Source organism: Eleutherodactylus coqui, chromosome 2, assembly GCF_035609145.1.
Source record: "Eleutherodactylus coqui strain aEleCoq1 chromosome 2, aEleCoq1.hap1, whole genome shotgun sequence".
NCBI classification, from domain to species: domain Eukaryota; kingdom Metazoa; phylum Chordata; class Amphibia; order Anura; family Eleutherodactylidae; genus Eleutherodactylus; species Eleutherodactylus coqui.
The window spans coordinates 17,890,551-17,912,453 of record NC_089838.1 but is presented as its reverse complement, the minus strand read 5'-3'; the positions used below and the strand labels follow the sequence as shown (position 1 = coordinate 17,912,453).

Here is a 21,903-nt window from a genome sequence, read left to right as displayed (position 1 = left end):
GAGCGCATGCACCGTGCACTTAATTTTTTTAAGTCCTGCTCTCCCGTGCCAGAGAGCGGGAATTCAGCTGCGGGTGTGCCGCGGATCTGGACGGCTTGCATAAGCTTCAATAGAAGCCTGCGGGAGCCGTCCCCGCGGGAGACCCGCACTAAAATGGAGCATGCTGCGGGTGTTTTCCCGCACACGCAATCCGCGCCTCAGGGGAAAATGACATCCGCAGGTATTTAACTACCTGCGGGTGTCCAATGCATCCCTATGAGGTGCGGATCACGTGTGCGGGTGGCCCGCTGCGGATCTGTCCCCGTGGACATGAGGCCTTATACTAACAAAGGAGGGTCTATGAGTGCAGTCAGTCTGGGACCTGCAGCCATAATACTAGTTCACAATCACGGCTGTATTCTGCTTATATGAATCTGGCCTCTGCCTGTAACATAAGCCTCCCCTGTGTACACTAGGATACAGAGACTAAGCGTCATCTCATTTGCTAATGGCTCCTTTACACTGAACGAGAACCACACATTTCTAGTAAGTGATTGGCTTGCATTTAAACGGAACGATTATCGTTCATTTTTGCTCATTTGAACAATTTTCTGAGCGCTCATCGTGCGGTCCAGACGCAGCATTAGCCGCTCTCCCTCAACTGCTCATCAGATGCAAAGCCTGTTCTCTACAGCAGGGTTCCCCAACTCCAGTCCTCAGGGACCGCCAACAGGTCATGTTTTCAGGATTTCCTCAGTGTTACACAGGTGATGTAATTATTGTTGATGCCTCAGACATTGCCTCAGGTGTTCTTACTATAGGATATCCTGAAAACATGACCTGTTGGGGTCCCTGAGGACTGGAGTTGGGGACCCCGGATCTACAGAATTTGGACCACGCCGTTTCAGGAACAGAATGCGAAGCCCAGCAGAACGAACTGGTTTGTATTTAAGTTACCTTCCATTACAATACTCATTGTCAGTGTTCCTTTATGTTCGCTGTAAGACAAGCTACTATTTAAATGGGGATGTTTTTCCGTAATACGAACCTTTATAGCACGCCAACGTCAGCGCGCTCTCTTTAAATTCGTTTGAATGGGTATTAATGCCCGCTCCATTTTCCAGCAAAATCCTTGCGACCTCCACATGACCGGCGCTGGCAGCTTCCATTAATGCTGTATGCCCATTTTCATTATGTTCCTCTATATTGGCACCTTCTTCCAGCAAAACCTGAACCACACCGACAAATCCTCCGGCACAGGCATAGGTTAAAGCAGTATTGCCTAGGAAGAAAATGCTTATGAAGATGAGTTTTTTTTTTAAGAATGCATAGAGCAAGAGAAAACCCAAGTTACCCACCAGTTGAGGACCTCGCATTGACGTCTGCAGAATGCAAGAGGAGCACCTTTACTATATCTAAAAATCCACCGCTAGCTGCTGCCATTAAAGGGGTGATGTCCCCTTTATTCCCTCGATCTTCGACATTCGCATGCATTGCCAGTAATACCTGCGGAGTTATTAGGAAACATAACGCAGTCAAATAATGCTGTAATATAACCATATACAATATAACAAACGCATGCTTGTGCAGAGTCAGTAGGGGCCACTATAAAGTGTTTCAGAGCTCCAATGTTAACCCTTTCCAATCCAATTTGTATCCTGGATTTCCTAGGGGGCTTACTCTTTCTGCCGTTATACAACGGCGCTATCTGCTGGCTAAAGCCAGTACTGCATGAGGTGGCACGTTGGATAGGCTCTGACAGCAGAGAGGCTGGCAATATACAGTAAGAGAACCCCGACGGATGTCATCCAACATCACAGCTGTACAGCCTTAAATCATAATGTCTTCAGAGGTCAGACAGTGGATTGGAAAGGGTTAAAACTTCAACTTAACCATAAGAAGTCATTCTCTGCTTAGATTAGGTGGTGTGCAGGTACTACCTTTGTCATTTTTATAGATTAACAATAAAGTTGAACTTTCAAGGAAGTGCTGGGATTTTTATCTTACTTCATGGTGAAGTCCTACGTTTATATTTTCCACCCCTGCCGAGTTGGACCAGGCACGTCTGGCTGCGTTCCGACGAGGAGTCACATGGTATTGCGGATCTCTGGTGTCGATGGCATTATAGCTAGGGACAGGCTGACGGCTCATAATAATTAAGCAGGCCCCTCCATCACCGCAACTCCTTGTCGGAACGCAGCCGGTAGTGGCTGGTCTGATTTAGCAAGTGCCGGTAAGGGATTTAAATCCCTGGACAGCCCCTTTAAGTTATGTGGGAAAGCGGCCTAAAAGGGAGTCCATTGAGCTGATTTCTGCAGTCTGACACTCATGCGGATTGATTCAGGAGTTATAAAAGTTAAAAGAAAATTCAAAGTCTGCAGCAAAGCGTCTGGTGCTGCTAATTAATATCCATATAGTCACTGCTCACACCCTCCTCCCCAAGATACCTGTCACTGATTGACGGCTCTCCCTGTGCATATTGAGACCTGGTAATATGGCCATATGTGTCATATTTCCCTTACGAACACTACATGTGTAAACCGGCTTGGGATTGAATACGCAAATTTTTTTACTTTTTCAAATGTATAACTTCAGCGTTTAATTTACACCCCAAATTTTAACAATGATCAAATAAAACAAAACGGCCCAATGTGCGGCCTAAACCCAGATGTTAAGACGTCTTCAAGACGTTTTCCACAATTTCTTTTTCTTAACAAACACTAGACAACTGTATAAAACAAACAGTAGCAATAATCACCTTACCAATGCCAACTTTTTCCTGGTCCCTTGCCAGTCTCCGTTAACTGCCAAGGGCTCCAGTGATAATGTGTGTGACTGCTGCATCAAATAGTCCCAAAGTATTAACCCTTTCCAATCCAATTTGTATCCTGGTCGGCTTACTCTTTTTCTGCCATTATACAACGGCGCTATATGCTGGCTAAAGCCAACACTGCATGAGGTGACACGTTGGATAGGCTCCGACAGCAGAGAGGCTGGCAATATACAGTAAGAGAACCCCGATGGATGTCTTCCGAGATTGGAGCTGTACAGCCTTAAATCATAATGTCTTCAGAGGTCAGACAGTGGATTGGAAAGGGTTAACTGCTGCAGAGGTTACAAGCCAACACCACCGAGATTATCGATTGGCTGCAATCAACAAGACATTGCTGTAGGCGGGGGGGGGGGGGGGGGGGGCATAAGATTAAAGGCAGAAGGAGGTCGGTCAGACACAAGAGGGCCACACTGTAGTTATTGATGCATACTCACTTGTACCAGTTCATAATATCCAGCCGAACATGCCAAGCAGAGGAGACTTTCGCCTTCCTTCGTATGCTCGTTTACACTTCTACCTTCATTGAGGAGTTTACGGACGGCGTTCACATCTCCATCTGAACAAGCTTCTGCTAAACTCCGACTGAGAAACAAGAAACCTCCATGTAATAACGAGCCATCTGATTGTTAAGAGTGCAGATACTTCATTACAAAATAAATCGCTGTATTTTCTTTTATTTAACAAGTTTTATTACTTCGCTCGTTAAGACCGAAATCAGAGAATACAGGATAGTGAATTTCAGAAGTAAAATATTACAGCATGACAAATATCAAATGTGCAGTTTAGATATGGAAAGTGTCGTGTTATGCTTACAAAGTTACACTTCCATTTTCCAGTGCCGAGAATTTAATTTAAAAAAAACAAATAAAAAACAAAAAAAAAAAAACAAACAAAAACCCCACACTTCTTAAAACAAGTTTAAAAAAAAAAAAAAAAAAAAGTTAGGCTGCCAGATGTACATATTTATTCAATATGGAAGAGAAAGACAACCGGTGTCAGCGGCTTACCTCCCTGCAGAACGAAGGACTGGATGCAAGTACATTCTCTTAAAAAGCTAAGAATCAGTAAATGTAAAAATTACTGAACTGTCCAACATTTCACCAGGGCAGGGTCTATTGCAAAGGGGGTTTTATAAAGATGAGATTCGCTCCCATGCTTGACACACCCTCTGCAGCAAGTCATAATATGGTTGTAGACGTTCAGTCTTGGGGCCCATTCACACACCCGAATTCCAAGGAGAGCAGATGCCCCATTATATTCTGTAAGGCCATTCACAAGAACAATTTTCCCCCCTGACCGATGGTCTATGTAACAGCAAGTGTCAGACCAGGGCCAGAATGGGACCAATACAGCAGCCCTGGCAGACCAACCCTACCAACCCACATACAAGATTTCACTCAATGCGAGCTGTAGCAAAATGTGCTTTACGTCCCCCACACCTATTCCCTTAAAAGGGGTTAACACATCAAAACCATTACCTGTCCACAGGACGGGTGATAAATGTTTGATCGTTGGGGATCCAATCACTGCAGCCCCCGGGATCACAAGAAGGCCACGACCTAAGTCAGTGAATGAAGGTGTTGGACATGCATGCGCACCACTGCTTCCTTCTACTGGGGCACTCGGGGTGTTACCATTCTTGTGATCTCTAGTCAGGGGCGGATTAAGTCTTACATGGGCCTTGGGCTATATGAAAATTCTGGGGCCCACACCAGTTTAAAGCCTTAAACGCAACATGGATACAGTATCAGAACAGAGCTTACTGCACGGATACGGTACCAGAACAAGGCTTCCAACATAAATACAATACTGGAACTGAACTTACTACATAGATTTGATAAAGCCAAGCTTACTACATCGATACAGTAACATAACCAAGCTTAGCTTGTTGGCCTATGCCAGAAGGAATTATCTCTCCCCATCTCCAGTTAAATGTAGGGGATGGGGAATCATTTTTTTGCAATTTTTTACCCATCTGAACCAGACATGGGGGGGGGGGGGGGGGATGGGTGTAGTAAAACTGTGTATATAATATAAGTAGCGATTTAGGAAAAGTTACCGATAACTTTGAAACATTTTAAAATAAACTGCCTGTACCAAAGTGACACTGAATGATGTACGGCGGCGTTATACGTACTTGTCCACCTGTCCCGTATGGAAATTGTCTGCTCTCATCCGAGTCAGAGCGGCAGCAGCTTCATCCAAGGCGCAGCTAACAGAAGAGGTCAATCTCTGAAGCACTTCAGGATCTGCAAAGGCTTTTCCATCGGCAGTGGACAGTTTACCAATTCCTTTAGGACGGGTTGAAATCAGACGATTATGGGAAAAAGAATTTTAGAAAAATTAGAAAAAAGTGTAATAAACACAAGTTACTATATTTGTAGGTTTACTTCTAGAAGTTCTAGTATCATCATTAAATCACTGTAGCCCAAAAACATTAGAATGTATTTTCTACAAAGCAACCGATTTGGTCAGGTATGGCGCACAGCAGTCACCCGTTTTGGGTTCATGCGCCCCCTGCTTGAATTAATACTTCTTCCATGCAGTCCATTGCTACTCAGCATTGTCAAAGACGCATCTATAGTACGGAAAACGGCATGTTGAAAATGGATTTCCAGCTACAAAGTAACTGATTGTTGGAGGTCCGCTGCTCGTACCCCCACAGATCAGCTGTTCACCAGGCTTCCCGTCATGTAACAAGCAGATAGCTCCGCAAACATTGCAGTGGTCAGGCACGGTACTGCAGGCACAGCTCTCATGGAAGTAATGGTAGTTGTGCATGCAATATTGGGCCAGGCCACTGCACACTGTAGGAACCCATCTGTTTGATGCTCCGTACAACAGCCTGGCGAACAGCACAAGCCCTCTACTGCCAATCAGCTATCGTTGAGCCATCTAGAAAATAGGTCATCGATTCTCTCTAGAGCTGGGGAACATAGGGGTTGTCCAGGCCACTTAAAAATCTGGCAGAAAGCATGGTTTGTCATAATACAACAAAGTACTACTTACCTGGAAGACGCCCTGTCCTGCAGTGAATACAGTATGTCTACCTACAGTACATGACCACCACAGCCAATCACTGTCATAGTAACATATGCGTAGTCGCAATATCATCACTGTAGGACATCACCCATTTAACAAAAAAAAAACAAAAAAAAAAACATACAATATAGTCAGATATTACATGGTCATATATGCTTACAAAAAATTCCCCCTCAAAAAAAAAAAAAACCCCAGAAAGGGTACAACTGTATATGGCGGAAAAATCCATGGTAAAATCCATGGTGAAATCCGCTTAAAAATCCGCATCACCATAAGAAGGGGTGAAGTCTCCGCTGCATGTAAACATACCCTAAAAGAGGGCATTTGGAACAAAAAAAATAAATAAGCAGCGTGAGCACGAATATTTTTACCTGCACCATTACAGAAAGCAGTGCATACCTGCGGCTTCCAGGACAGCTTCCAGGCGCGCTTGTGTGGCTGGGTCTACTGTCCGCAGGTCGGCCACTTCCGCAGCAGTTGATAAAAAAAGTTCTGATACGGTCTTCAGCACCGAATTGTCTTCTTGGTCCAAAATAAAAGACTCTACCTATTGGGGAGAAGGAACAAGATCAAGTAGTCGTTACCCAATCAATCAGCTTTATCGAATATAGGCTGGCCCACAGGGGGCAGGATTCCAGTGGAATGTCTGCAGCGGGCATTCTTCTACAGATCAGCCGCGGAATGCCTACCTCCAAACTTGCAACCTTTGGTGGGGGTCTCATCGCAAATTCTGCAGCAGAGAAAGCGATAAGATTGACAAGCCGCGGCTTAGAATTCTGCGCCGCCAGTCCATTCCCGCACGGGTTTTTTGGGGGTTCATCTCTGCAGCTTGTGGTCGAGATTTTCAAAGTCTCACCCACTTTACTGCTGCTGTAGATACCGTGGGATTCCCGCGCGGAGGGGCCGCATGGAAGTTCCGTTCCGTTTGACCCCACCTAAAACCTGAATAAACCCCTCCAAGGTGACGAATCTCCGATAACATAGCAGTGTTCACCAACTAGAGGCACAGGCGAGTCCCAGGTTATAACCACACACACTGGTTTATAGCGCTAGGTGAGGTTCACACGGCAAGCGTGATATTGGGCTGGGTTTCTCGTCTTGATATCGCGCTCGCCCAACTTGCGATTATTCAAAAACTCATTTCTGTAAAATAACGATCCTGCGGCGCGTGTTTCACTTGCATCAGATGAGCACAAATGTTTCCCATGGGATTCAATGGGAAGCATCGCACACGCATGTACGCTGCACGGCACGCATGTGCCAGGTGAGGTTTTCAATGGGAGCTTAAAAAGGACAGGTGAAGCCTTCTACGGAAATACTCAAAAATGGAACATCAAAAACGGAAAAATAAAAATAAATCGCTCACACTAATAAAATTATAAATAAACGCAATTTCAAATTCGTGCAAATCGCATCGCTCAAAACCCGCGAGTGAATAAGCCCTTAGAGACTCATCCTAACCAAACTATTTGATGTTTAACTAGTCACAAATGTTTTCAAATTCATGATTTCTTGTTTCTTCGCATTTAATTCCATGGCTCTGGACCTTCACACAAAGTTGGGTGTGCCTCACAAAGTACAGGAAGCTGGGAGGTCTGGTTTAGAGAGTCATTGGACTTTTAAGGGTCTGATCACATGGGGCGGATATACCGCATGTTTCACGCCAGGAATTAGCGAACATAAAATCTGCGGCAGCGAGGTGGGAGAGACTTTAAGGGGTTGTCCCGCGAAAGAAAGTGGGGTTATACACTTCTGTATGGCCATATTAATGCACTTTGTAATGTACATTGTGCATTAATTATGAGCCATACAGAAGTTATTCACTTACCTGTTCCGTTGCTAGCGTCCCCGTCTCCATGGTGCCGTCTAATTTCAGCGTCTAATCGCCCGATTAGACGCGCTTGCGCAGTCCGGTCTTCTCCCTTCTGAATGGGGCCGCTCGTGCCGGAGAGCTGCTCCTCGTAGCTCCGCCCCGTCATGTGTGCCGATTCCAGCCAATCAGGAGGCTGGAATCGGCAATGGAACGCACAGAGCCCACGATGCACCATGGGAGAAGACCTGCGGTCCACCGTGGGTGAAGATTCCGGCGGCCATCTTCGCAAGGTAAGTAAGAAGTCACCGGAGCGCGGGGATTCAGGTAAGTACTATCTGTTTTTTGTTTTTTTTTTAAACCCTGCATCGGGTTTGTCTCGCGCCGAACGGGGGGGGGCTATTGAAAAAAAAAAACCCGTTTCGGCGCGGGACAACCCCTTTAAGAAAATCTGCAGTGTAAACGTATCTGCGGTGCGGATGGTAAACCTTCCGCATGACGTTTCATACTGTACACCGCTTGTCAATTTTTGCCATCGAGTTTATTGAGGAAGTCAGAATACGTAACAAAAACCCAAGTTGTGGATTACCTGCGAACCGGAAGCGCGATACGCAGGGACATTCGTTAAAAGACAAGCCAAACACACATGAAGCCCAGTTTCATATCTGGCCGGAGGTTCAGTCGCAAAGTCCCGGAAAGCAAAACGCTGCATTCAACACTTTCTACCATCCCAAAACCAGGCAGTTGGGCGGACCCCGTTAGTGAATGAATTCCACCCGGCGCAGTTTGGTTCCGTCGGGGGGACTTCTCCCTGAATGGAGCAGGAAAGCAGAACCCAGCGCAGTCTGAAAAATTCCACATTAGCACCTAGTGAGCGTTCCCTCAGTAAAAACGTATGTATTGCACCCACTATGGATGGCACCTCCCAGCAGTGTGGGATGACCGCCCTCCACTGAAGCAACCGCTCCTCCGTTTCTACCTGCTGCCTCAAAAAAACTGTCAAAATCTGAATCTTCTTGCTGCGAATTTTGGCGCAGATCCGCATACAGAATTTGCCTCGTCAATGGGCAGCTTCCACTGCTGCATGCAAAAATATATATTATATATAATATATATAAATTAAAAATTTGGCACATTTTCTGTGTTTGTTGCATTTTCCACAAATGCAAAAAAAACAAAACAAAACCAAAAAAAACAGAACCGCAGAATGCCCCATTTTATTTCCTCACCATCTCCTGGCAATATTAGGACGTGCGCATTTGCTTTTTTTTACAGTGTTCATAGTGCACGATAAACAATGCGATAATTTGATATTTCTGACTGCGGGCAATTATGTTTATTTTTACATTGTCTTGATTTGTGTGAAAATTGGGAACGCTTCATTTTTTGGCAATATTTACACATTTAGTACATTTTCACTTTTTGGATGTTTATATGTAATTTATAGTCAAGTATATATTTACATTCTGCTCCTGGGTAATATTTTTTTTTTAGTCTGGAGCACTAAGTGACAGTCCCCCCCCAACCCCCATATTTTTTCAATATTTAAAAGCCTCGTGTAAGAGGAGAGAAAGGAAAAAAAAAATAAGTTTTCACATTTTATTTTTTGTTAGAACCGTTACGATCCCAGGTCAGCAATGACTGCGGCATCTGCAGTGTAGGAGTGATTAGATGAGCAATTCCCTATCATTTCACTTCTTTTCTGGGAAAAAAACCCATAAGTGACAATCAGAGAGTAAATATGTTCTTTGATTGATGAGGGTGGGGGTGATCACATGAACAAAGATTAATGTCACCACTACCTTAGAACATGAAGATCTAGAGAAGAATCACTGATTATCTCTACTGCCACTGATCCCCTCTCTCCCTTAATCTTTTCTCTACGCATGCGTACACTAAAAAAAAAATAAAAAAAAAAATTACAACTTCACTTCAAACGGCTGTAACTGCGGTTCTGTAAGGGCTATGGACATGCCTTTGGTGTTGTATTAAAACCCAGAACATCAGTTTTAAAATAATACCTAAAGCCATGTAGGTAGCCCTGATAGAACTAGACCTAAAGAAGAACAAGCTCTGTCCGTCTTAAACTGTAATGTCCTGTTCCTGCAGAATGAACAGAGGAGCTTGTGCAAAACTGCTAGGGGTAAAAAAAAAAAAAAAAAATTACTTTGTCATGATCTTCTGGCACACGCAACTATTTTTTTTATCAACTGAGCTGTGTGAAGGCTCATTTTTTGCGGAGTGAACTGTAGTTTCCCAGTAGCATTTTTATCTTCTTGACCACTTTTTTCTTTTGTTCAATTTTTTTTATTTTTTTTTAGGAGGCAGCTTGACTTTTAGGAGTGCGCCCTGGGGGACCTTAAACAGGGTGTCAGATTGCCAGTACGAGGTGTCAGCACCAAGTAAATTCTCAGCTCGGACAAGATCGAGCTTGTGAAGGGCGCTCTCCGCGTGATTCCACGGCTGTGGACAATAGGAGGGCAACACAATGTCGCCATTGAGATGGAAGGCCGAAACCACCATTGGCAAAAAGGCAGGATTGGGATGCAGAACCACTTTGCCCTGATGAAAAACCACGAAGGGTGGTACAGCTGAGAGTGCCGCCAATTCCAACACCCGCCAATTGGAGGCGATTGCCATTAGGAACGCCACCTTGACCTTTAACACGTGATGTGAAACTTTCGTAAGGGGTTCAAAGGGACGTCGCTGTAGCACATCCAATACCAAATTGAGATCCTACACCGGGAGAGGTGAACGGTATGGTGGACCCATGTGCGCCACCCCCTGTATGAAGGTGTGGACTGATGAAAGAGTAGCCAGCGGTCTCTGGAACAAGATGGTAAGTGCCGACACTTGGCCCTTAAGAGAGCAGAGACTGAGTCCGAACTTTAATCCGGCCTGCTAGAAGGCGAGGATCCTTGGGAGAACTGCATGGGATGCATGGATTTACGTTGGTACCAGGCGAACAAGCGCCTCCAGATGCGATGGTAACTCTTCGGAGATGACCGTTTCCACGCCCTAATCATGGTGTGGATAAGCAGATGTGGGAATCCTCAAGCTTTCAACACCACGGAGTCAACTTCCACGCCGAACACAGAGTTTGTAAATGCTGGTGGAAGAGGGGCCCCTGCAACAGCAGATCTTCGCCGAGCGGAAGATGCCATGTCGACGAGCAGATCCATTAATTCGGCATACCATACCCGATGCGGCCTCCCGGAGCAATGAGCAGCGCTGGAATGCGTTCCCTCTTGATGACCCTGTGGTAACAGAGGGAAGGGTGGGAATAGGTACAGGAGACTGGAACCCGGACCACAGGACAATGAGGGCATCTACTGCTAAGGCCCGAGGGCCCTGGGTACTCGATACGAACTGCAGAGAACTTGCAATTCAGCCTGGAGGCCAGGAGATCCACATCTGGCCTTCCCCAACAATTACAAAGTTGCTGAGAGACGTCTGGATGAAGTCCCGACTTGCCTGGATCTACCATCGTTCTGCTCAGGTAGTCAGTAACCCAATTGTCCACTCCGGGTATGTATACTGCCGATATTGCCGGAACATTGACCTCGGTCCAGGTTAGAATGCGGGTCACCTCTGCCATTACCCGAGTGCTGCAAGTTTGCCTTGTCTGTTGATATATGCGACAGTCGTTGCGATGTCCGTCTGGACCCGGAGTGGGTAGCCTTGTAGTCGAGGTGCAAAGTTGAGAATCGACAGATAAATTGCCCGAAGCTCCAGGACATTGATTGGGAGACATGCTTCCACAGCGGACCACAGGCTCTGGGTTGTGTGAGGAGGGAGCTTCGCGCCCCCCCCCCCCCACACACACTGATAGGCTGGCATCAGTAGTGATCGTCCTCCAGTGGAGGTTGAGGAACGACTGAGCCTGGAGTATGAGAGGAGTTGATACCCACCACTGCAGGGAGCAGCAGAGCGACTCTGGAAGACTGAACCGCTAGTCCAGGCTCATTGACTCCTTGTTCCAAAAAGAAAGCAGGATGCTCTGCAGGTCCCGCGAGTGAAACTGCGCGAAGGCTAAGGCAGGAAAGGACGCCACCATGCAACCCAAGACTCATTGCATGATGGATGGAAACAGAGCGCTGTTGGTGAAGGTCCAGAGCCTGACGCTTTGTGAACGGTAGAAACACGTGTGCCTGCACAGTGTCCAGGGTCATCCCCAGGAATTCTAGACGTTGTGAGGGGATGAACGATGACTTGGCATAATTCACCTTCCATTCAAACAGTTCCAGAGCAAGTGAGAAGATATGCAAACTCTCCAGGCTGGCCATCTGCGATGGAGCATCAATAAGGATATTGTCCAGATAAGATATGGCTATGATCCAAAGTGAAGGGGTTCCATTATGGCTGCCAGTACCTTGGTTAAGACCCTGGGAGCTGTTGCCAACCCCAAAAGGAGGGCCAGGAACTGGTAATACCTGCCTTGAGTGGCAAACCGCAGGAACTGTTGATGCGCATCCTGGATGCCGATAGACGACAGGAATTTGTGAAGGTCCAGGAATGCTATGAATGAGCGGATGAACTCCATGGGAAAATGCCGTACCTGAACGTACTGGTTCAGTCGCTTGAGGTCCAGTACCGGATGAACTAAGCAGTCTTTCTTTGGCATGATAAACAGGATCAAGTAAAACCCTGCAAAGCGCTGGCCTAGAGGAACTTGCACTATGACCTGCTGCACCAATAGATGGGCGATGGCACCCAGGAGCTTTCTGGCCTTGGTGGGGCATCTGGGAACAGGGGATGCAAAAAAAAAAAAAAACGAGCCAGTGGAGTGATGAACTTGATGGCATAACCAGAGGAGACGATCCCCCAAACACAGGCGTCTGGCACAAACTGGAGCCATGTGGACTGGAATATTTTCAACCGATCCCCTACTGCAAGGATTGGCAGTGGTCGACAGTCATGCGGAGGGCTTGGAGGAAGAGGGCTTTGCAGGGTGAGATCACTGTTGCCATGCAGGGCGCGGTTTGTAAGAGGAACATTTCTTTTGCTCCTGCCAACCCATAGCACGGTCCGATGATCACAAGGCTAGAGTGCCGACTGGACGTGTTGACATTGTGTGCGGGCTAGTACACTTGGAGGTAATAGAGTGCTTTTGCCCCCTGTGGCCTTTGAAATAATCTCATCCAGTTTGTCCCCAAATGGGGGCCCAGGAAGGGAAGATTAGTTTGCCTTTTCTTAGAAGCGGTGTCTGCGTCCGATGCCTTTAGCCAGAGGATGCGACATCCCATCACGGACGATACCTAGACACATGCTAATAGGTGCGAGGCATCTAGGGTGGCCTCACACGCAAAACAGCAGCCAACCTCTAGTTTTGCGAGAAGCGCCTCAGCTTGCAGAGAAACATCCGTAGGGAGGACCTCTTGAAGTTGTTTGGCCCATGTGACACACATTGTGACATACCCATGTTGCTGCGAACATCGGTCACAGAGCAGAACCTACGGATTCAATAATCGCTTTGTAGAGGGATTCCATCATTCTATGACGCGCTATCCTCCACCAGAATGGCGGTATGCTTAGATAAGCGGGCAATCGGCAGGTCCACTGTAGGGAGAACGGACTACTTACGGATCAAATCCTGCGTAAGAGGGTATAAAACAAAAGCTTTCAATTTAGCAGAACGTTTATTGGGCTTTCCCTATTCCAGGGAAAGCGCTTCCTCAAACTCCTTGTGCCCGGGAAAGAGTTTAGGAGCCCACCTATGGTGATTGACGGAGTGAGCCTCCTGATCGGCAGAGGAGCGCTCCTCAGATATATTAAGGCTATCCTTTATGGGGGTAATCAGGCTATCAACTGTAGCCGCCATCTTGGATGAGCACTCCGCATCCAACTCCGGTACAATCCTGAGAGTTCCCCTTCCGAAACAGCCGGATCAGCTGCCTGCGATGGATTAAAGGAGGTGGAGGACAGCCAAGTGGACTCTGGAGAGACGTTGCGGTGGCTGGACCATGAATGCCTGGAGCGTTTGAGTGGTCTACCGCGAGAGGGCATGACACGGTCAAACCTATCCACCATGGAAAGAACCACCTGAGTGAGGGGTCTTAGCCATTCGGTTTCGGAGGTGGGTGGCGGCTGGGAAACCACAGCAGCCGGATCAGATTCTGAATGAGAGGTCTCAGGGGCATGCAGGCTTTGCAGAGCAGGGTTACTTGGCCACGGGAGAAGTGCTTCTGGCAGCGTTCGCACACATAATAGGTGGGGAGACCAGGCATAAGCTCGGCTCCCTCAGAACTCAGACATGATGGTAATACGAAGTCTAGAAACAACTACCACCGGCTGAGAACAATATGGGGATATCTTCCGCTGCCTAATGCCAGCCTTACCCACTGTGCACTGGATGCTAGAGTCCCCTGAGAAAATGTGCCCGCAACGCACACGGCGAGAGTGAGGAGCTGGAAAGTGTACCCCACCTTCACAGTAAGCTATACACATTAGGCCACGCCCCTCACATGTGAAGGGGAGTGGCCTAAGCAGAGGCACGTGGTCTAAACGGGTATTCCCCGCGCCGAAACCAAGCGGCCGAGAAAGGGGGAGATAGGGCATGACGCAGTAGAGGGCAGCTGGGGGTCCTGAGCTGTGGTTGTAGCTGATACAGTGGCAGTCAGCAGTGAGAAACAAACAGGAGAAGCCTGCGTCCCTGCACTAACCTGGGGGTCTAACCCGGCTGGGCACCCCTGAAGCCTCTATATCTTGATGGACTCCCGCAGCGACCGGAGCACCGTTTGTTAAAACCCCACTGCACGCGGCCTCCGGAATTGCGCATCTTCCGTGAAACGGGGTGCAGAGCAGCCTACACCGTGGCCGGAGGGCATCTCACCTGGATGGCAGTGCCACAATCACCTTCAGGAGTGGGGAAAATCAAGTGAACTACGAGGCTGCTCGTTTCCCACTCCCGTGGGAATGATAGGAGAGCCCGGACCCCCAAACGTGTCTTGATAAAATAAAATAAAAATTCTTCTCACAGACATGCAAGTCATAAAGCTAAAACGGACCTTACCCAGCAGGCAGGAAGGGGTACAGCTGACAGGAGGAGTCAACTTCTGTTCCAGCTTTAGGTCGCCTCCTAGTGGCAGCTACTACCCACTGTATCATGTATCCCCGATATTAGTTATCGTGCCGAACCAATAAGAACGTTACGTTACTTTTAGTGAACGCTGTAAAAACAAAACCCAAAAACAATGGTTAAACTTCTAGACGACCCCCCCCCCCCCCTTCCTGTTCCTCAAATTGGTGACAAACTGGTCCCAAAAATTACAAACTGGCTTTGTTAACAAGTTGCGGCTCTTGATGAAAATCACTGGGTCTTCAGGCTGTTTTGACACGGCCGAGAAAATGGTGCAAGATGAGCGTTGGGAGATGCACAAAACTCACATGAATACGAAGCCCATTCTTTTGGAGGGGTCATACACATGAGCGATCGCGGAGGAAAAAAATAATAAAATCACGGCATGTCCTGTCTTTGGGCGTTCCCTCGGAGCACCTTGCATCACCCACTGTCTTCCATAGGCCCGGCAAAGCATGGCACGGCGTGCGAGGTTTCCCAATGAACACTCTGCTACTTCCCTAAAAAAGGTGGCATCCGAGTTTCACAGCCCGATGTCGCCTTTGTGAAATTAGCTTTACCTACAGAATAGGCCGGCACTAAGGGTTCATCTAGATTGGTTTTCTTACCCTCCTTCACATAAGGGATTCTCATTCGCATACACAGCAAGTCCTTAAAGGGCTTTACCACAATTTAGAATTGCTTCACAACCCCTCAGTCCTTCCTGGTTGCTGCTGACCAGGACATGTGACGGCTGCAGCCAATCAGTGGCTATAGAAGGTCACACGTCCCGGTCAGGACAGAGGGGGGATAAGTTGTGGGAAAACCCCTTTAATAGATAGCGATTATTAAAGTGGAATAGTACAGTTCTGGTAATTAGTGCTTATTACAGAACTGCTCTGCCTACGATCCCCTTATGTAAAAGAACGGGGTATGGTAGTCACACACACACACACACACACACACACACACACACACACACACACACACACACACACACACACACACACACACACACACACACACACACACACACACCAAAAATGGGGTTTGGCTCCCCACAGTCATCCCCTCTTTACAGCCTCCATTATAACGTCCTGTACCCCCTATCATAGCCCCCATGTACTTTCCTCCACCCCACGCTCACAGGCGTCTTATACACACCACTTCCCGAAGTGCAATATCAGCTCTACCCACAGGGGGCAGGAGTAATCCAAATTTTATGATTCTCTCAAAATTTAGAATTGTGCCTCAGCAAAATGGTGATTAATCTAATTGGACTAATTGCCCTGCCCCACGTCGTAGTCGCGCTCACTGCTACAGGGAAACAGATGGTAGATTACCTGCCACTGTTCTTCTCTGCAACCCCTCCAATTCTCCACCGGAGGGTCGCTTAGGGTTACGTGGTGACGCGGCATGAAGATCCCAATGTCACGTTGCTACATTGCATCTATGTGGTCACGTCGTGACATGTGACTTCCTGCGTCCGTGCCACGAAGGCCCCAAGAAATCCAAACCTGTTGGAATATTTGGTTGCAAGACCAAACACGGAGGTTCCCATTAAAGGGAAGCGGTCCTCAACCATAACCTATGGGTGGTGCTTCTAGTTTAGATGACTCCCCCGGTGAGGTCAGAAGGCTGTGCGTGCTCAACCTGCTGAGAAGAGTCAAGCTGGTGCGCACACCGCAGGAACAGGCCACCGGGGGCGCATGAGGCACAGCTCCCTGGACTCCCCGTCACCTAAACTGGGATACCCATTGGTTATGGTGCTTCTAGTTGATGACGGGTTCCCTTTAAGCGTACAGACCCATAAACATTGGTACATTCCGTCCATAAAGCCTCCAGATAACTGCAGTCAGCCCTGTCTAAGTATTACTTTAAGGGGTTCTCTGCCCCAGAAGAAGTCTTTGTTTGAAACTTGCTCAGGATGGTGGAAAACCGTTGGCCTAGTGCCCACGGCCGTGCCGGGCTCCGCAAACGGAATTCCGCAGCAGAGTCCGTCACAGCGCCCCCCCCCCCAAAGACCCCATACTCCTTCAGATCCGCTGCCTGATGTCCCATATCGACGCGAATGGGCACTACCGCGCGTGACGTGGGCGGGGAAGCATTTTCACGGCATCTACTGCTGCGCTACTGTGGAAGATAGCGTGACGGACGGCTTCCATTGACCGCGAAGGAAGCAGTCCGCGAGTTAGCCCGCGGCAAATAGAACATGCCGCGGGCGTTTACGGGTGAATTCACGGGGTGGAATTCCGCAACCTGAAAATTGCACTATTAGGTTCAATAGAGCCTAATAGCTGCGGGCAACGCGGTGGACATCCGCCCGTGGGAATCAGGCCTTAAGAAAAGTCTTACTAACTCCACGCAATCCTTCAGTTCTGCAGGCGCCCTTTTCCCCGCCGTCTCCTGCAATACCAGGAACATGTGACTGTAGCAGCCAATCAGCTGACTTCATATGTCCCTGGTGTCAAGGTCATCACAGCCACAAGACACCAGGCAGAGGGGGGGGGGGGGGGGATAGATTTAGATTTTTTTCCCCATTACCATGAAGAGCTTAAGAAATAGATTTGACCCAGATTTGACCCTGGATGACCCCTCTCACCGTTTGAGGCACGGCACCGTAAATTTACTGCGCCGGGTGCGGGGCTTTAATCCCGCCTGACAGTAAAAATAGAATGTGGTATTAAGGCTCTGGCAATGAAGCAGAGGAGGTCCTCAGCTGTCAGTGATGGCCGAGAACCCTGAGGAGAAGGCTACATGAGCGCCATGTAATGAATAGAAAAAGTGGAAGTGTTACTTCCGCTATTGGACCGGGCAATCACATGACCACCAGGTGCCCCCCGCCACGACAAAGCTGCAGGGTCCTAGCAGACTTCGATCAGCTCTGTCCGTTGACTGATGTCACTACAGGGGATGTTTTCCCATATAAGGTGGGGTCCTATGGATGCCCCGGCTACAGCGGGAAACCGACACTAATAGATTAAAAGACCATGTGAGCGCCCCCCAGTGGTCGAAATAGGATCACATAGGTCCCAAAAAAAAAAAAATCATAGGACTAATCAGGCTGCGCAGCCTTTTAAATTATGGCGCAGACAATCAGCACAGTGCAGATAAATGTGCGACATGCCACTTTCACGTGCATTTTAGTGCCTACGCCGATGTGAGGCGGCGCACACCGGACAAGGGTATTTATGTACGCATTAGTGCAGTGTGTGCGCGCAATGGGCGGAGTGTTACAGCATACGTTTTACTGTATTTTTGGCGCACGCCCTACGTGTTCGCACAGACAACACAACATGCCGCCATTAATATCAGCGGGCGGTTACGTTTAATAGCTGCCATTTTCGTGCGCAGACGCCGGTTCCCTCCGTATTTACGCACCCCCATCGATTTCAGTCGGCTTCTGCGTTGCGAATACCCCACCAAGAAATGACAACGCTGCGCATTTCTTCACGTGGCGGCGCGTTGTGTGATAAAAGTGCGCCAATCTGAAGAGTGGGTTTTATTCACTGCGGACAAACGTGTTCATGTGAAGAGGAAGGACGGCCGACACACGACGGCGCGTCGCTGGCGGCTTCACGCGGACATAAGCGCCTTAGTGCGCGCCTTAGTGCGCCGGACGAGGATTTTTTTTTTTGCGTGCGCATCGGCGTATTTAGCTGCACTTTCTGCGCCCACATGCCATGCCTAATCGGCGCGCGGCAAACAAATCGCACCGAGTGAAAGCGCCATTTCCGGATGTTCTTTTTACAGTGCCGTCACGCCGCGTTAGCGCGCTTCAGTTGCGTAAATACGCTGCCCGGTTATCGAATGTCGCCGCTGCAGCAGAATGTACGGGGGGGGGGGAAAAAAAACGTATCGCCCGTTTGTGTAAATACGCCTTTTCCGGCCCGTTTTCGCACGTGTGTTGTTTTCAGCAGGCTTCTCCGGTGCGTAGGTCACATCACGATAGTCCGTGCGCCTATTTTTTTTTTCACGCGCTCGCCCATTGAAATCAATGAATTCTAGTATTGGCGCTCGTGCGAACACGTCCGTAAATCGTTTCGCCCGCAACAAGACAAAAAGAGAAGGCGCCGTTCCTCCCGATACATCGCCACGCAGCATACCGGGAACCTGCGTTGCTTACGGCGGGTGCGTCGGGCACGGTTCGCCTCCGTAATGCGGCAAATCCGTCATTTTCACGATTTTTTTCAACCGACTTGAGCGAAAACCGTCGAACCGTCCGGTCGCACCCGTAGAGATCGCCTCCGGGGTTCCTACCGCTACTTTTAATCCCGCTTCGCGGACGTGAACGCGGCGGCCCGGCGGCGCTCCGTCCCTTTAAGGCGGCGGTGCCACTCACCCAGCGAGTCGTGGAGGCGGCGGTGGTGGCCACTGCTTGTAGGCCTCAGTGCTGGGAGGCAGCCAGCTGCCTAGGGGACAGCTAGCACTGGGGCTCCTCACCGCCCAGAATAGGCCGGCGGCCCGGGCGGGGGGCGCACTTACTTCAGACACCTCGTCCTCGTCGCTGCCAGAGCCCGCTCCGGACGACAGCACCGCCGCCGCCGCCAGCTTGAAGTCCAGCGTGTCACTCCCGGCCGGTAGGTCGGCGATAAAATGCACCTTCTTCCCCGGTAGGAAAACTTCAGCCTCAATGCCGAGGGGCGAGAGCGGAGTCACCGAGTCTATCTCATGCTCGTAGCCGCCGGTGAGCATCCCCGAGCCGACCTCAGCATTCTGCATGGCGCCGCGGGTCCCGCTGACAGTCCGCTCCGGTCTCTGCACTGCGAGCGGCCCGACTCAGAACATAGTGGAAGTTCGGGGAAAAGAAATCCTAAAACGTCTCCCCATGAACTTCTGCCACACTATCTTGCTGTCCTGTCAGCACCGCCCCTGGGAAACAAAGCGCTCGATGATTGGCCGAGAGAAGAGGCATCCGGCAGCTGGTTGGTGGAGAGGCCTGTCACTCTCCGGACGTCAGCCTCGCTTTCAGGCTGAGTTTACTGCACTCACTTCCTCAGGTGACCGCCCCTCTTCCTGAAAGACATGCGGAAAAGAGACGTCAATCATGTGACGTCAGACCGCACGACGCTTCCCACAGTCGGGCAGGCAACGCTTGCGTGACAGCCGGGGGCGGGGCTTAGGTAAGGGCGGGATTATTAGTCACGCAAGGACGGTCGACTTGTGAGGTGCGTCAGCAGGTGGACGGGGTCGCATGTATCTATATTCCACAACACTTCTGCTCGATTCACAACCTGATTGGTTGTTTGGGTTGGCTGATTTACAGTGATTGGTTGTTTGGGTTGGCTGAGTTACAGTGATTGGTTGTTTGGGTTGGCTGATTTACAGTGATTGGTTGTTTGGGTTGGCTGATTCACAGTGATTGGTAGCTCGCCGGACAGGTCTGATCCCCGCGCACACTCACTGCCGCATGTAATAAGCCCTCCCCTGGAAGTTCTCCGAAGCCAATGACACTTTTTATGTGTGACTGTAAGGTGATCAGACCGCTCGCTTTCCCCAGAGTCCCAAGTAGGACAGCCATTTGTCCCGCAGCTCCCTGGCTGGTAATCACTCAGCAGTGCTGCTGCGGGAGGCACACACTGACCTCATTGTGAGTACCCGGGATCCTCCTCCCCTCTCCTCTCCTTGGTTCCACCAGGGGAGAGGGGAGAAGGAGTACGAACGCTCACACTGCTGCCCACAGCAGCACTCTGAAGACCAGAAAAAGGGTATTTGGGTTTCAGGGGCTACTGTGGGGGTCACTGTTAGTAATGGGGTCTATATTGGTAATAATAGTAATCCTACTGGGGCTACTGTGGGGGATAGTATTACCACTGGGGCCATTATAAGGGACACTATTACTACTGGGGCCACGGTGAGAATCACTATTACTACAGGGGTCGAAATAAGGGACACTATTACTACTGGGGCCACGGTGAGAATCACTATTACTACAGGGGTCGAAATAAGGGACACTATTACTACTGGGGCCACGGTGAGAATCACTATTACTACAGGGGTCGAAATAAGGGACACTATCATTACTGGGGCCACGGTGAGAATCACTATTACTACAGGGGTCGAAATAAGGGACACTATTACTACTGGGGCCACGGTGAGAATCACTATTACTACAGGGGTCGAAATAAGGGACACTATTACTACTGGGGCCACGGAGAGAATCACTATTACTACAGGGGTCGAAATAAGGGACACTATTACTACTGGGGCCACGGTGAGAATCACTATTACTACAGGGGTCGAAATAAGGGACGCTATTACTACTGAGGCCACGGTGAGAATCACTATTACTACAGGGGTCGAAATAAGGGACGCTATTACTACTGAGGCCATTGTGTGGGAGTTACTTTTATTACTGGGGCCAATAGAAAGGACACTATTTGGAGTCCACTTTGGGGGGGACACTTACTACCGGGACTTCTGATGGGGTTACTAGTAATACTGGGGCCAATAAAAGGAAGCTATTACTACTGAAGCCACTGTGGAGGGTCACTATTACTGCTGGGGCCACTGTTGGGGTTACTATTACTACAGGGGCCAATATAAGGGTCCTACTGAGGCCACTGTGTGGGGGCCACTATTACTACTAGGAACTGTATAAGGAACACTATACTGAGTCCACTGTGGGGGACACTACTGGGACTAATGTTGGGGTTACTATTACTACTGGGGCTGATAAAAAGGGACACTTACTACTGAGGCTACTGTGTAGCACCCTATTACTACCGGGGCGACTGTGGGGGTTACTATTACTACAGGGGCCAATATAAGGGTCCTACTGAGTCCACTGTGGGGGACAGTTACTACTGGGACTAATGTTGGGGTTACTATTACTACTGGGGCTGATAAAAAGGGACACTTACTACTGAGGCTACTGCGTAGGACACTATTACTACCGAGGCTACTGTGAGGGTTACTATTACTACTGAGGACACTGTTACTACTGGGATACAGGTGTAGTGGCCCAGAGGGTCTCCAGAATAGCCACACATTCCTAGTCCTGTCACACTTTGCTATGTGCTTCCAGGAGACATAGATCATGCAGTACGTCAGAGAAACCTTGTTTCCAACTTCTCCCTAAGCTTAAAGTTTGGCAACAGCTGGCTGCTTATTGGCTGTATGTCATGCCCTCACTGATTGGTCTAGGGAGGAGGGGTAGAGTTCAGAGTGGGAAACTTCATA

General features: G+C 48.9%; 1 protein-coding gene across 1 annotated transcript in view; it reads right to left on the bottom strand.

The window, feature by feature from the left end:
* ANKHD1 (ankyrin repeat and KH domain containing 1) overlaps positions 1–19,597 on the bottom strand; it is a 67,964-nt gene extending 48,367 nt beyond the window's left edge. The window contains 6 exon segments of the mRNA XM_066590422.1: positions 1,028–1,261; positions 1,338–1,485; positions 3,247–3,394; positions 4,950–5,103; positions 6,254–6,401; positions 19,207–19,597. Of these exon segments, the coding sequence (XP_066446519.1) occupies positions 1,028–1,261; positions 1,338–1,485; positions 3,247–3,394; positions 4,950–5,103; positions 6,254–6,401; positions 19,207–19,443 (1,069 nt within the window). The 5' untranslated portion in view covers positions 19,444–19,597.
* Positions 19,598–21,903: the final 2,306 nt, after the last annotated feature.